The 10,848-nt window shown below is 40.3% G+C and overlaps 1 protein-coding gene across 1 annotated transcript; it reads left to right on the forward strand.

Annotated features, from left to right (window-relative positions):
• The first annotated feature begins 2,226 nt into the window (after positions 1-2,226).
• Positions 2,227-10,511, forward strand: LOC101852820 (macrophage mannose receptor 1). Its single transcript, XM_005091417.3, has 2 exons — positions 2,227-2,405; positions 10,058-10,511. Exons 1-2 carry the CDS (start codon positions 2,306-2,308, stop codon positions 10,279-10,281), a joined length of 324 nt encoding a protein of 107 aa, XP_005091474.3. The 5' UTR covers positions 2,227-2,305; the 3' UTR covers positions 10,282-10,511.
• The last annotated feature ends 337 nt before the right edge of the window (positions 10,512-10,848 follow it).

Genomic DNA, 10,848 nt, shown 5'->3' on the forward strand with positions numbered 1-10,848 from the left:
TTCTAAACATAACTGATTGAAGCGGGTGCTTGAAACTTTGAGGGAAATTGATGTAGGTTTCAAAAATGAAAAAAAAAAATGCATGGTCAGACAGGGGAAACATGGGAAAAATTGTACCCGCAGATGGCCTTAAGATGTTTCAGGAAAGGAGCAAGCTTGTTACTGATATAGCTACGGGGGCTCTCGTGGCCTAGAGGTTAAGGTGTTGGCCTCTCATCTAAAAGGTCCCGGGTTCGAATCCGGGTAGCGACCGAAAAATTTCTTCTCTAAAATTGTCTCCTTTCACCTCCTTTCCTGCTCTCTAGCAATGTTCTGTTGTCTGCTTTCATTTCTACTTTCTGCCCCCACCCCCTCACCTCCTTTGCTCCCTCCTCTGGGCTCCTGACTCTTTCTGCAGCCTTTCTACTGCTACTCCTAGGCTCCTCCTTACTGCTGTCTTTCTGCCACACCCCTGATCTTCTGGTAAGAAAGATCTACACCTAGCCTTCTCGGACAAGGGCGAAAAATCTCGGAGGGCCCGTGTGCAAGTTGCGCACGTTAAAGATCCCTTGGTGGTCTAAAATCGTTAAGAGTAGGCTTCGGCCGCCACCCGGGCAAAATTCAAAATTTCCTACCAACTGAAAATATTAGGTGTGTCCCGCGCGCTCATGTGACCTTATGCAGTTGAGAGCGCCGTAAAACATTTTACAAAAACATAAAACAAAATGACATAGCTACTATTTTGTATTCTGGTTTCTACACATCTGTCCATTTTCCGCCTTTCGTGAGGATAGTTCCTTAGATAGAACCTAATTTTAAATTCCTGAACGTGTTCGAAATTTGTATTCTGGATGTTAATAATTAGTTTCACTAACAATGTTCTGCTAACAGTTATCGTCTTTGTTTTACTAGTGCTGATATATAAAATGTTTGCAAGCAGTATTTAAAGTAGTGATGTGATTTTATTGGAATGTGTCTTCGTTATTGCAAACAAGAGTCTGATCATCAGCAAACAGTCGTTGTATCCATACTTTTGGTGTAGATGTCACGGATTTTGTCTAACATTTTCATAAAAAGTAACTCTGTTAACTAAGTCGGAGGTCTCTTCTTGATCTACGAGGACAAAGGTCAGGTCCTTGTTTTATAATATTTGCAGTTGTCTTTTCATTTAAACACCTTTTAAAACTAAAAGATTGAGTGAAGCACACCTTTTCTTTCCTTAATATCTCCTGTGTGTCTTTGATGGTTGCCTTCTAACTAAATCGAAATTCCAATATTTAGCATACATTTTGTCCATGTGACTCAATACGGCAACCTGCGTTCTACAATTTCCCCATCTGTCTCTCTTCTTTCAGATAAGCGCTTCAGTTATTTGCAGAACCCGTTAGAAATCATTCTTTCCAAGCCTTTTGGAAGATCCTTATAAATCTAAATCTAATGATCACTTTTCTTCATATACTGGTACTCAGATGGCTTCACATACAATTCACCAGTTTACGCCTTTTTGTTCTCTAGGCTAGTTTTGGCTGCCCACTGTACTTCAGATCAGAAGATTGTTGACTTTCCTCTGCTCTGTGGCAAACTTAGAATTTATATCGTTCTTTTCTTTGGTTAGTATTGCGTCAAAGTTCACTAAAGCATACCTTGATTTTTGCCTTCATTTTATATTCCTGCTCCTGCCATATTCTATAACTGTCATTGGGTCAGATGGTTCATCTGACCGTCTCAAGACCCCGACATTCATCTTCAAGTTCTACTGCAACTTTTGACAGATTTCACTGAGTTGTTCTCCGTGTTTCTTCCAACACTTTTCACCACCCATTCGTGGTGTCGCCTTGTTAGTTGTTAGTCAATATTTTATGAAGTCGTCTTCAAGTTTTGCTACCGGTATATTCACATTTTGTAGTAATATGATTCATCCTGGAATGTTGCTTCTGGAGTTACATTCATATCAGTCGTGTAGATTTCGTCTTCTAGTCTACTTTTGCGTTTGTGTCCACTTGTGTGAAAATTTATGTGGTTGTTTGCTCTGGTGATTTATCTAATTCTCTGAATGTTACTTGTATACTGGTCAACGGTCGATGCTCAAATTGATTACGGTATAACTCTTGCATCAGTGGTTTTACGTTTGTGGGCGTTTCTTCCCAATTTGAAACCCACCTATTTTAACTACGTCTGTTTATGGTTTGGTTGATGCTTTTAGTATGTGATACATTTATTATATAATCAATCTCCCCACCTCCAGGCAGGTCCGGTGTGTCACGCAGAACTGACAGCATTTGGTCGTTTATACTGTCTTCACAACACTTACAAAAAAACAGAACTGATGACAGAGGCCCAGACTGTGTGCCAGAAAATGGGTGGACAACTGCCCGAGGCAGAGACGTTGAAGCATTTAGCGGTTTTAGGCCGCATCGCATACCCCGGTGAGTCACCACAAACCGTCCTACTTGAAAAGGGATTAGATTAAACTAGTGAGGAATCCTGAATTCGTCCCCCGCTCAAAAATAGGTTACTTGTCGAAGAATCTGATCACGAACTGTAAGACCACCCCCCCCCCCCCCCCCCCCCCCCCCGTCGGCATTGATATGGCTAAATGAGGCAGTAGCAGTGAAGTCGAATGCTCCCTACTCATTATAGTTGCATCAACAAGAGAGCCGGGGGGGGGGGGTGTTTATAAGTCCATGGCGAATTTTCAAAAGAGCCTGGGAGCAAAGGAAATGCCCAGATGACTGGCAGAAAGCCATAGTGGCCCCATTATGGAAAAAGAAAGGCTACAAACAGGACTGCACAACATACAGAGTTATTAAGCCACGCAGGGAAAATGTACGCAAAGATACTAGAACAGCGGATAAGACCTATTGTAGAGAAAAATCTGAGCAAAGCTCAGTTTGGATTACAAAAGGGAAGAGGATGCACGGATGCCGTATTCGAATTAAGACAGATGCGAGAAAACAATCGAACACCACGAAAAATCCAACATTGTCTTTATAGACCAGGAGAAGGCTTTTGACAGAGTAAACCATGCAATACTCTGGAAGACACTCGCAACGTATGGCGTCAGAAGACAAATATTAAATAATGCCAGAGCTCTCTCTATATACCAACAGCAGAAGCTCAGTAAGAACGAAGAAAGGCAATACAGACTAGTTCAAAGTAAGATCTGGAGTACGACAGGGATTCGTTCTATCTCCCCTCCTGTTTATTAAAATGTAATAATATGGACACAATAGCACAAGACGCAAACCAAAGCCCAGAAAGCCTATTATGTCCCTGCCGGTCAATATCAGCCATATGAAGGAAATTTCAAAACTGAGTTAACATTATTTTTTTAAACTATCACCTTTCCCTCACAATTCAAAACAAGAATGAAGTAAATATGACTATATTTGACGAACATAGAGAATTTTTAATTGTGCGAGGTGAGAAAACACGAAAAGGAGAAAATGGCCTCCGAAGTGGGGCAACATGTTTCCATAGCAACAGGGGTCTTAGAATTGAGATAGAGACTTGAACTTTAGCAGTTATCTTGGCTATGCCACAACAAGGTAACGTACAGAAGTAGAAAACTATTCATTTACAGAGAAAAAACTTATGGACAAAACACAATTTTCACTTGAATGGAATCCACCTCAAATGCAACAAAATATTAGCATTATACTAGGTACCAGATACTAAATTTTCAATGTAGCTGTATGTCAAATTCATCTGTTTCTTATAAAAGGCCTATGTCTCCTGAGAATTTTGGTACCATACTGTTACCTCTCAGTCAATGTTTAGAGAATGGCAGCTGTTTCAATTTAACGTAATAATCAAATATTGCTGAAATCGCTAACTGGCTGCAACCCCATAATTGACAGATTATAAAAGAGTACCAAGTGCACCAAACATCTCTACACAGAGTACAATCAGTATAACAAAGAAATGAAGAGTAATTTTTTTCAAGACTGTGAGATCATTACAAATCAGTTTTTTATTTCCTCAAACACGATGATCTGTCGTTATTTCAATAAAAAACACCGAGCGTTGTCTCGGCCGGCGCCACGCCGGTCCCCGCGGCGAGCGAGTCGGCACTATACTGTAGTGTACTGAGTACTCCCCGGAGCTATAACACCAAGCACTTAGGAAGAGGAACGCACAAGGTTGATAGAGGGTGTCGAGGAAACCCTGAGAAAACATAATATCACAACTGAAAGAGCCTCGGAGCAGGCCTACCATAGAAAACTGCATCTCCCCTCGACGCTTAATGGCAACAGAGGATGAAAAAGTAAAGTAAAGTAAGTATAAGTCCACATCTGGAACGGCGAAGGCGTGCACACTTTAATTAAAGTTAAAGGGCGGACAAAAATGCATGGCGCAACTTATTGTCGAACTAGTTGTATTCTAAAATGTGAAGAATACTACCCCGGGGGTACAAAATGACCCCAGGGCGTACGGATAGGGATAACTCTTGAACGTAGATTCTCCAACTTTTGCACAACGACTTATATCAATTTGTCTTAACAGGTGAATATTTTTTCAAACCCCTGCACACTGTTTTCCAGAAAATTTCAAATTATACTAATAAAAAATCCCAGTATTTGATTTCTACAGGTTTAGGGCATTATCGCGTTTAAAAGTAAGTGTGTCATTTGTTTCTAATCGCAACATTATGCTTATTGAACGTATGCTAAGGGAACTTATAGTTTTAGTGCAAAATGTGTTCATTATAAAATTAATTTCTTATAAGAATTTTTGCCACTAAAAAGTGTCATTGGTGAGCTGTGACGTAACCCATATATGCGTACACATGTCGTGTGTAAGAAGCGGGAAGTGCTGTGAACAATCCCATTTTCTGCGTGATGGAGATTTATAGTATTTTATATACATATGAAGAAACGTTTTTTATCCTAGCCTCAGTTGTTGTGGAAAAAATGCGATTAAGTTAAGACAAATTGATACAAACTGATGAGCAAAGTATGGGTGACAGTGATTCATCCGTAAAAGAGATATTTGAGGATAAGTTGCGCCACGAATTTTTTTACCACACTATAGGAGTCAAACGATGCCCAGGCTTACGTCACAAAATGTGTGGATGATCGAAATTCTGCCAGGACCGTAACAACAGACAAAAAGAGACATTCTAAAACTACAAAACTGGAGCAGTGTGAAAGACAGTGGCGGTGGGTAGTGAAGGGCTTACGGGCTTGAGCCCCTCACCCTCAACCCTCCCCACCAGAACTCTATCCCTTAGTTAATGAAAGTTTCTTAAATAACGAAATAAGCAGTTGAAACCGTTATGATCGCACACAATGAGCACACAGTTATCAGCTTGGTGGCTTGCCCGTTTATCCAATTATTGTTGTCACCGCTTACAACAATATATAAAATAGTAACCTAACAACCAATCAAATGTCGTTAGGGCTCAGAAAGAATAAGCCGGTTCCCACGCCCGTCTTTAATGAAACTCTTCTTGTAAAAAGGTAGAAGATTTTTTTTAAAATAACACTGCACAGAGGGCTCACGCTCTCCCAGCTCTGACAATGGGGTGAAAGTTTACGACACACTTTCCCCCAGTGACACAGATACGAGTCTATGCACCCATAAGGCCTTTGTTAGGTGCGTTCTATTTTCCGCTACACGACCCAATCCACCTCATAGACGGTATGTGTTTGGAGTGCTGTGTGTTTGTGCCGCTGGGATTTAACAGTTATTAATTACATCAAACCACTTTTGAGGCAACTATCTCTTCATATAAAAACTAAGTAGAGAAATTTGGAGGTGAAACGGCTTCGTCCCCCCAATCCAGAAGAGCTTAAATTTAACTAAGAACATAGAGATGGAAGACAAAGGTGACTCTTCTCGTTTGAATGGTTCTCAAAATGCCGTGGCTCGCCGTGAGTATAGAAAAATCATCACTATTTTGTTCATATTGCTTGCTTTTTGGTGGTAAAGAAGAGGCAGAAACCTAACCCCCTCACAAATCTTGGTCCACCCACCGCCACTGGTGAAAGAAGAATCTGCGAAGAAGGAAATTAGCTCTGAACGTTTGTCAAGAGAAATGAATGTAAAACTGTTCCATTAGAACTACGGATGCCTCGAACTACCGAGGCCAGTTCCAATGAATTCGAGTTATCTGTGTTATACTGTGCTTTTACAAAAGGCATTACAGCCAAAGAAGCATATCACCATCACACAAGGGAAGGCTTTCTGCCCACCTCAAACCCCCTCATTTAAGAAGCCTGTGCATCACAGATGAGCTAATGGAGATCAAGTATGTGCCTGGCGTGACACAAAAACAGAATGGGAGTTTCCATATGTTCACACCTGGTTGAAGTGCCCTAAGACGGTCTTTGTGATCAAACCGAGAGTGGAAGCAGCTTTTGCTATCACTACTGCAGACTGGAATTTGGGGGCCCTTGGCACCCAGACGTTTATGCCGTTTCTAAAATTGCATGTCTCAGCCCAAACCATGGACAGTGGCATCAGAAGGGACTGTGCCTAAATATTGAGGGCAGAGACTGCCATAGAGGGTGTAGCTTAGAAAAACAGGAAAGGAACCATTTTTTTAGACTGGCAGACGCCTCTACTGCCCAGGAAGAGGGACTGATTTGGAATAAAGAAGTCCATCTGCAATTTATGGCTGTGTTTTCCTCTTTTAGCAACTTGGAGTTGCATATTTTTGACAAATTTCCCTATATTTCTTCTTTTCAGTTAATACTACCACTAAATTGACCTCTCTGTTGCATGCCTACCTACTGGGTTTTTTGGGGGTGACATTTTTCTTAAAATTAGATATAAAAGAATTGGGTACATTGAGAAATTATTAATTGTCTTTATACAATTCAATTCATGCTCCTATCTGTTTCGGTTGGAAAATTATGACAAAATCTTTACGTTTTTTCAAGTTTTCTCAAAACGACAAAAATTAAGGGGTATGGGTTGCGGCCCGGACTCTTATTTAAAACTCAAGTGGAGGATTCTTTTATATTTGGCCTGACTATGTAAAAATGAATTTTCTGTAATCCTAAATGGGTTTTTTTCATATATATATATATATATATATATATATATTATATATCCCATTTTGAAAAATGCTGTTTCGAGTGCTTCAGTTGATGTGAAAATGCGAAAATTAATAGAGTCAAGCAATAGCTATGACGTTATCCTCAATATTTCTTTAGAGGTTTCAAGTATCAAAACAAGCCCATTTAGGATCACAGATTTTATTGTTAACGTGCTTATGTAAAAATATAAGTACTTTAGTAAATAAACTGATTGAGCGAGAGAGCGGGCCGGATTGAGTCAAAATTGCTTCTGTACCCCCAAAACATGAAAATGAAATATTTTCAAATACCTAAAAGAAAGATTATATTTTGCGATTTGAATTTCATTTTTAACTCCTGGGGTGTTTTATGATCACTCTGAATTACGCTGGTATGTGTTAATAACAAAGTTAGAAATATTAACTGCCACCTACCATTAAAAATGCATGGATGGCTTTTGCGAAATTAAAAACCATGTATTAATTGGAAGTCAAAGATCGTTTCATTGAAGGCGAAATTTAAAATTATATAACAGCTATGGTTTGGCCGTATTGACGTATGGTTCAGAGATGTGGAAAACAAACAAAACAATTCAACGAAAATTAAAAAGCTTCTAAATAAAATGTTCGCGAATAATTTTTGCTAATAAAATGGAATTAATGTATTACAAATAATGAAGTTTTGGAAAGCTGAACTTGAAGACATCAACACGACCATAAAAAGGAGACGGTGGTGATATTTAGGACATGTTCTAAAAATGCCGAAGACAAGATTGCCCTATTCAGACATGGTATTGGAGACCAACTGGGAAAAGAAAGTAAACAAGGAAAACCAATTTTAACTGGAAGTTATAGAGGCATAAAAAGGGATGAGGCAATCGCCCCGGGCCTGGATGTGCCGAGACTGGAAAAGGTGGCCAGGAACAGGCAAGCGTGGCGTCGATTGCTCTCCGCTTTATGTGCCTGACCGTATAGGGAGAGAGTAATTAAGTATTAGTAAGTAACATCAAGTATAATCAACTTTTTTCCCCAGTTGTATCCACTTATTTCGTTTCCGCGTTTCATTTCATGTTTATGACATGTGTTTGTTCTTACAGTTACATGTAGCCTACTATAGTTATATATATATATATATATAACTATATATATAGCGGGAGGGGGAGCTAAAAGAGTGATACAGAAGAAAAAGAACGACAGAGAGAGGGAGGGATGGAAGGAGGGAGAGAGAGAGAGAGAGAGAGAGAGAGAGAGAGAGAGAGAGAGAGAGAGAGAGAGAGAGAGAGAGAGAGAGAAGGGGGGGGGGGGTGAGGCGAAGGAAGAAGACAGAAGAGAGAGGGAGAGAAGGGGGGGGGGATTGTGGTGAGTCTTGAGAATATTATTATAATGTTATGTGCAAATATTTTATAATTATAGCAGTAGTATGTGGTCGATTTCATCTTTGGGAGGACTAAGAGGGGGGTTCAATAAGTCTTTGGTCTGGGTATGAAGGAATCATGGTAGAGAAATGAAATTTTGCGACCCCTTAGGCAATTTCTTTGGAACGCACCATGCAAATTTTCGAGAAAATCTGACAATGATAAGACACTAGTCAGCGTGTTCAATGACATCATGCACCAAAAAATTGTTTTTCTTTGCTGAAGCTGTACCATGGAGCCTGTCGAATTATATCGCTCAGTTATGAAGTTTTTACTCTTGCAAGGATCCCCTTTGGACATTTTTCAGGAAATGGTCCAGGTTTATGTTAACAAATGTCCTCGTTATAATACTGAGACATACAAGGTGAGAAAATTCAAATCTGAATTCATGTCGGTGATGGATGAAGATCGTGAAGGGTGCCCATCCTTTGTGGTAACTGAAGATAATGTATCCGTAGTGAAGAAACTGGTTCTACGAGGCTGACGTATAACTGATAAACAGTTCTCAAGTGAAAGGACAATCAGTGTAGGGTCAATTGAAACGATTCTCCCTGGCCATCTTAACATGAATATAAGGTGTCAGCGAGGAGGGTACCCCGCCTTTTGACAAGTGAGCAAAAGAAGCAGAGGGTTGAGTCCTGCAAAACTCTCCTTCGAAATGAGTCCAAGGACACAAATTTCTTTAAAAAACATGATGACTATCTAAGGATGAAATTGGATTTTTCATTTTGATCCAGAACACAAAATGCCCTCCATGAAATGGAAAACCCCTTCTTCTCCCTCACCAAAGAAGGCAAAGGTAACACCGTCATTAAGTGGAAAGGCCATGCTGTCTTGTTTCTGGAATTGTGAAGGTATCATCGTGACTGACTACCTGGAAAATAGAAACACAGTCACGGGAGACTACTACTTGAGTTTGCTGATACAATTGCGGTCTGAATTGGTGAGAAAAGACATGGAAAACTCAGTAATGGGGTCCTCCTACTGCATGACAAAGTCCCTGCACACAGGGCAAAAACAAGCAGTTCAGACAGCAGAACAGTGCGGCTTTGAAATCTTGCCTCACCCAGCTTATTCACCAGACCTAGCCCCTCTGACTTTTTTCTGTTTCGTAATCTTAAAAAATCGCTCAAAGAATGTCGTTTCCATGACAACGAGGGCGCCATTGAAGCTTTTAAAGACTGGTTAGGGACCCACTCTGGGTCATTTTTCTCTCAAGGACTGTTGAAGGTCAAAGGGAGGTGGCAGAAATGTGTTACTCTGCATGGTGGCTATGTAAAGAAATAAAAGTATGTGTGCCAAGTTTCAAAGCTCTACCTTAATTCCTTCATATTTAGACTAAAGACTTCTTGAACCCCCCCCCCCCCCCCCTCGTAATAAAGTATATCACACCTATCTCACATATTACGGTATTGCGATTTACCAACGGTCGTATACGTGTAGATCTCCTGTATAGTTGTAAGCTAGACAATCCATCCTCGGTTATACACTAAACAAGCCCTTGTCAGTTTTATAAATAAGTCTCAGCACAAATTATTCCGTGTTATGTCTTTTATAAAAATCGATACTATGAAAATAATAGAATAATAGCGGTTTCTTTTTCTCTACTTCATTTCAGTTTTTCTCACTTCTGTTTCAGCCCAGGTCATCTGGATGGGTGCCACGGATCATGTCAAAAGAAATCACTATGTGTGGCCAAGTGGAGAACCTGTGGACCGGTCGATGTTTGGTAAAAATGAACCTAATGGGGTTGATGAAAGATGTCTTGTATTGTTCTCAACTTCTCGGCAGTTGTCAGACTATCCTTGTGAAAGAAAAGTAGATGACGCATTTAATATAGTTTGTGCTATTGTGCTGATCTAGAGTCACGTTTCAAGATATTGAACTTTGAACCCTTTCTATCAAATTTCACAAAAAGAATACATGTACTTCTAAATAAATGCAATTTTGAAAGCAGGGCACTTAGTGAAAAAAAAGGAGGAAAGGGGGAGAACAATCCTGGAGAAATCTTTAAACGCTTCTAAATTCCTTCGTGTTAACAAGATCTGCTGGAATTTTAATTCTAGGCGTGTTGTTGAGTGAAGTGAAATGCATAGAATATAGAGGCAAAAAATCGGGATTTGAAATCCATTCGTGTAGGAATTTCGTACCGTATTAAACAACTTACTTTACTTACTCTCGAAGTCCAACCCCTCGTCCACGCCGTGGGAGATGGAAACAGGACAAAGTAGGGGATAGCTGGGTCTGGGTGAAGTACGGTGTGACTTTATGTCACTGAGGCGTTACGCTAGCCGTGAAGGCCGACCCGGGTCACCCCGAAACGTTGCTGGCCAACGGGGCTCTGGTGAAACTGCGACTGGCTTAGCAGGCCGGCAGTGGATATAAACATTGCTCAAGAAAACATAAGGAGACACAAACGGACTGATCAAA

Source organism: Aplysia californica, unplaced genomic scaffold (genome assembly GCF_000002075.1).
Source record: "Aplysia californica isolate F4 #8 unplaced genomic scaffold, AplCal3.0 scaffold00029, whole genome shotgun sequence".
In the NCBI taxonomy this organism is placed as follows: domain Eukaryota; kingdom Metazoa; phylum Mollusca; class Gastropoda; order Aplysiida; family Aplysiidae; genus Aplysia; species Aplysia californica.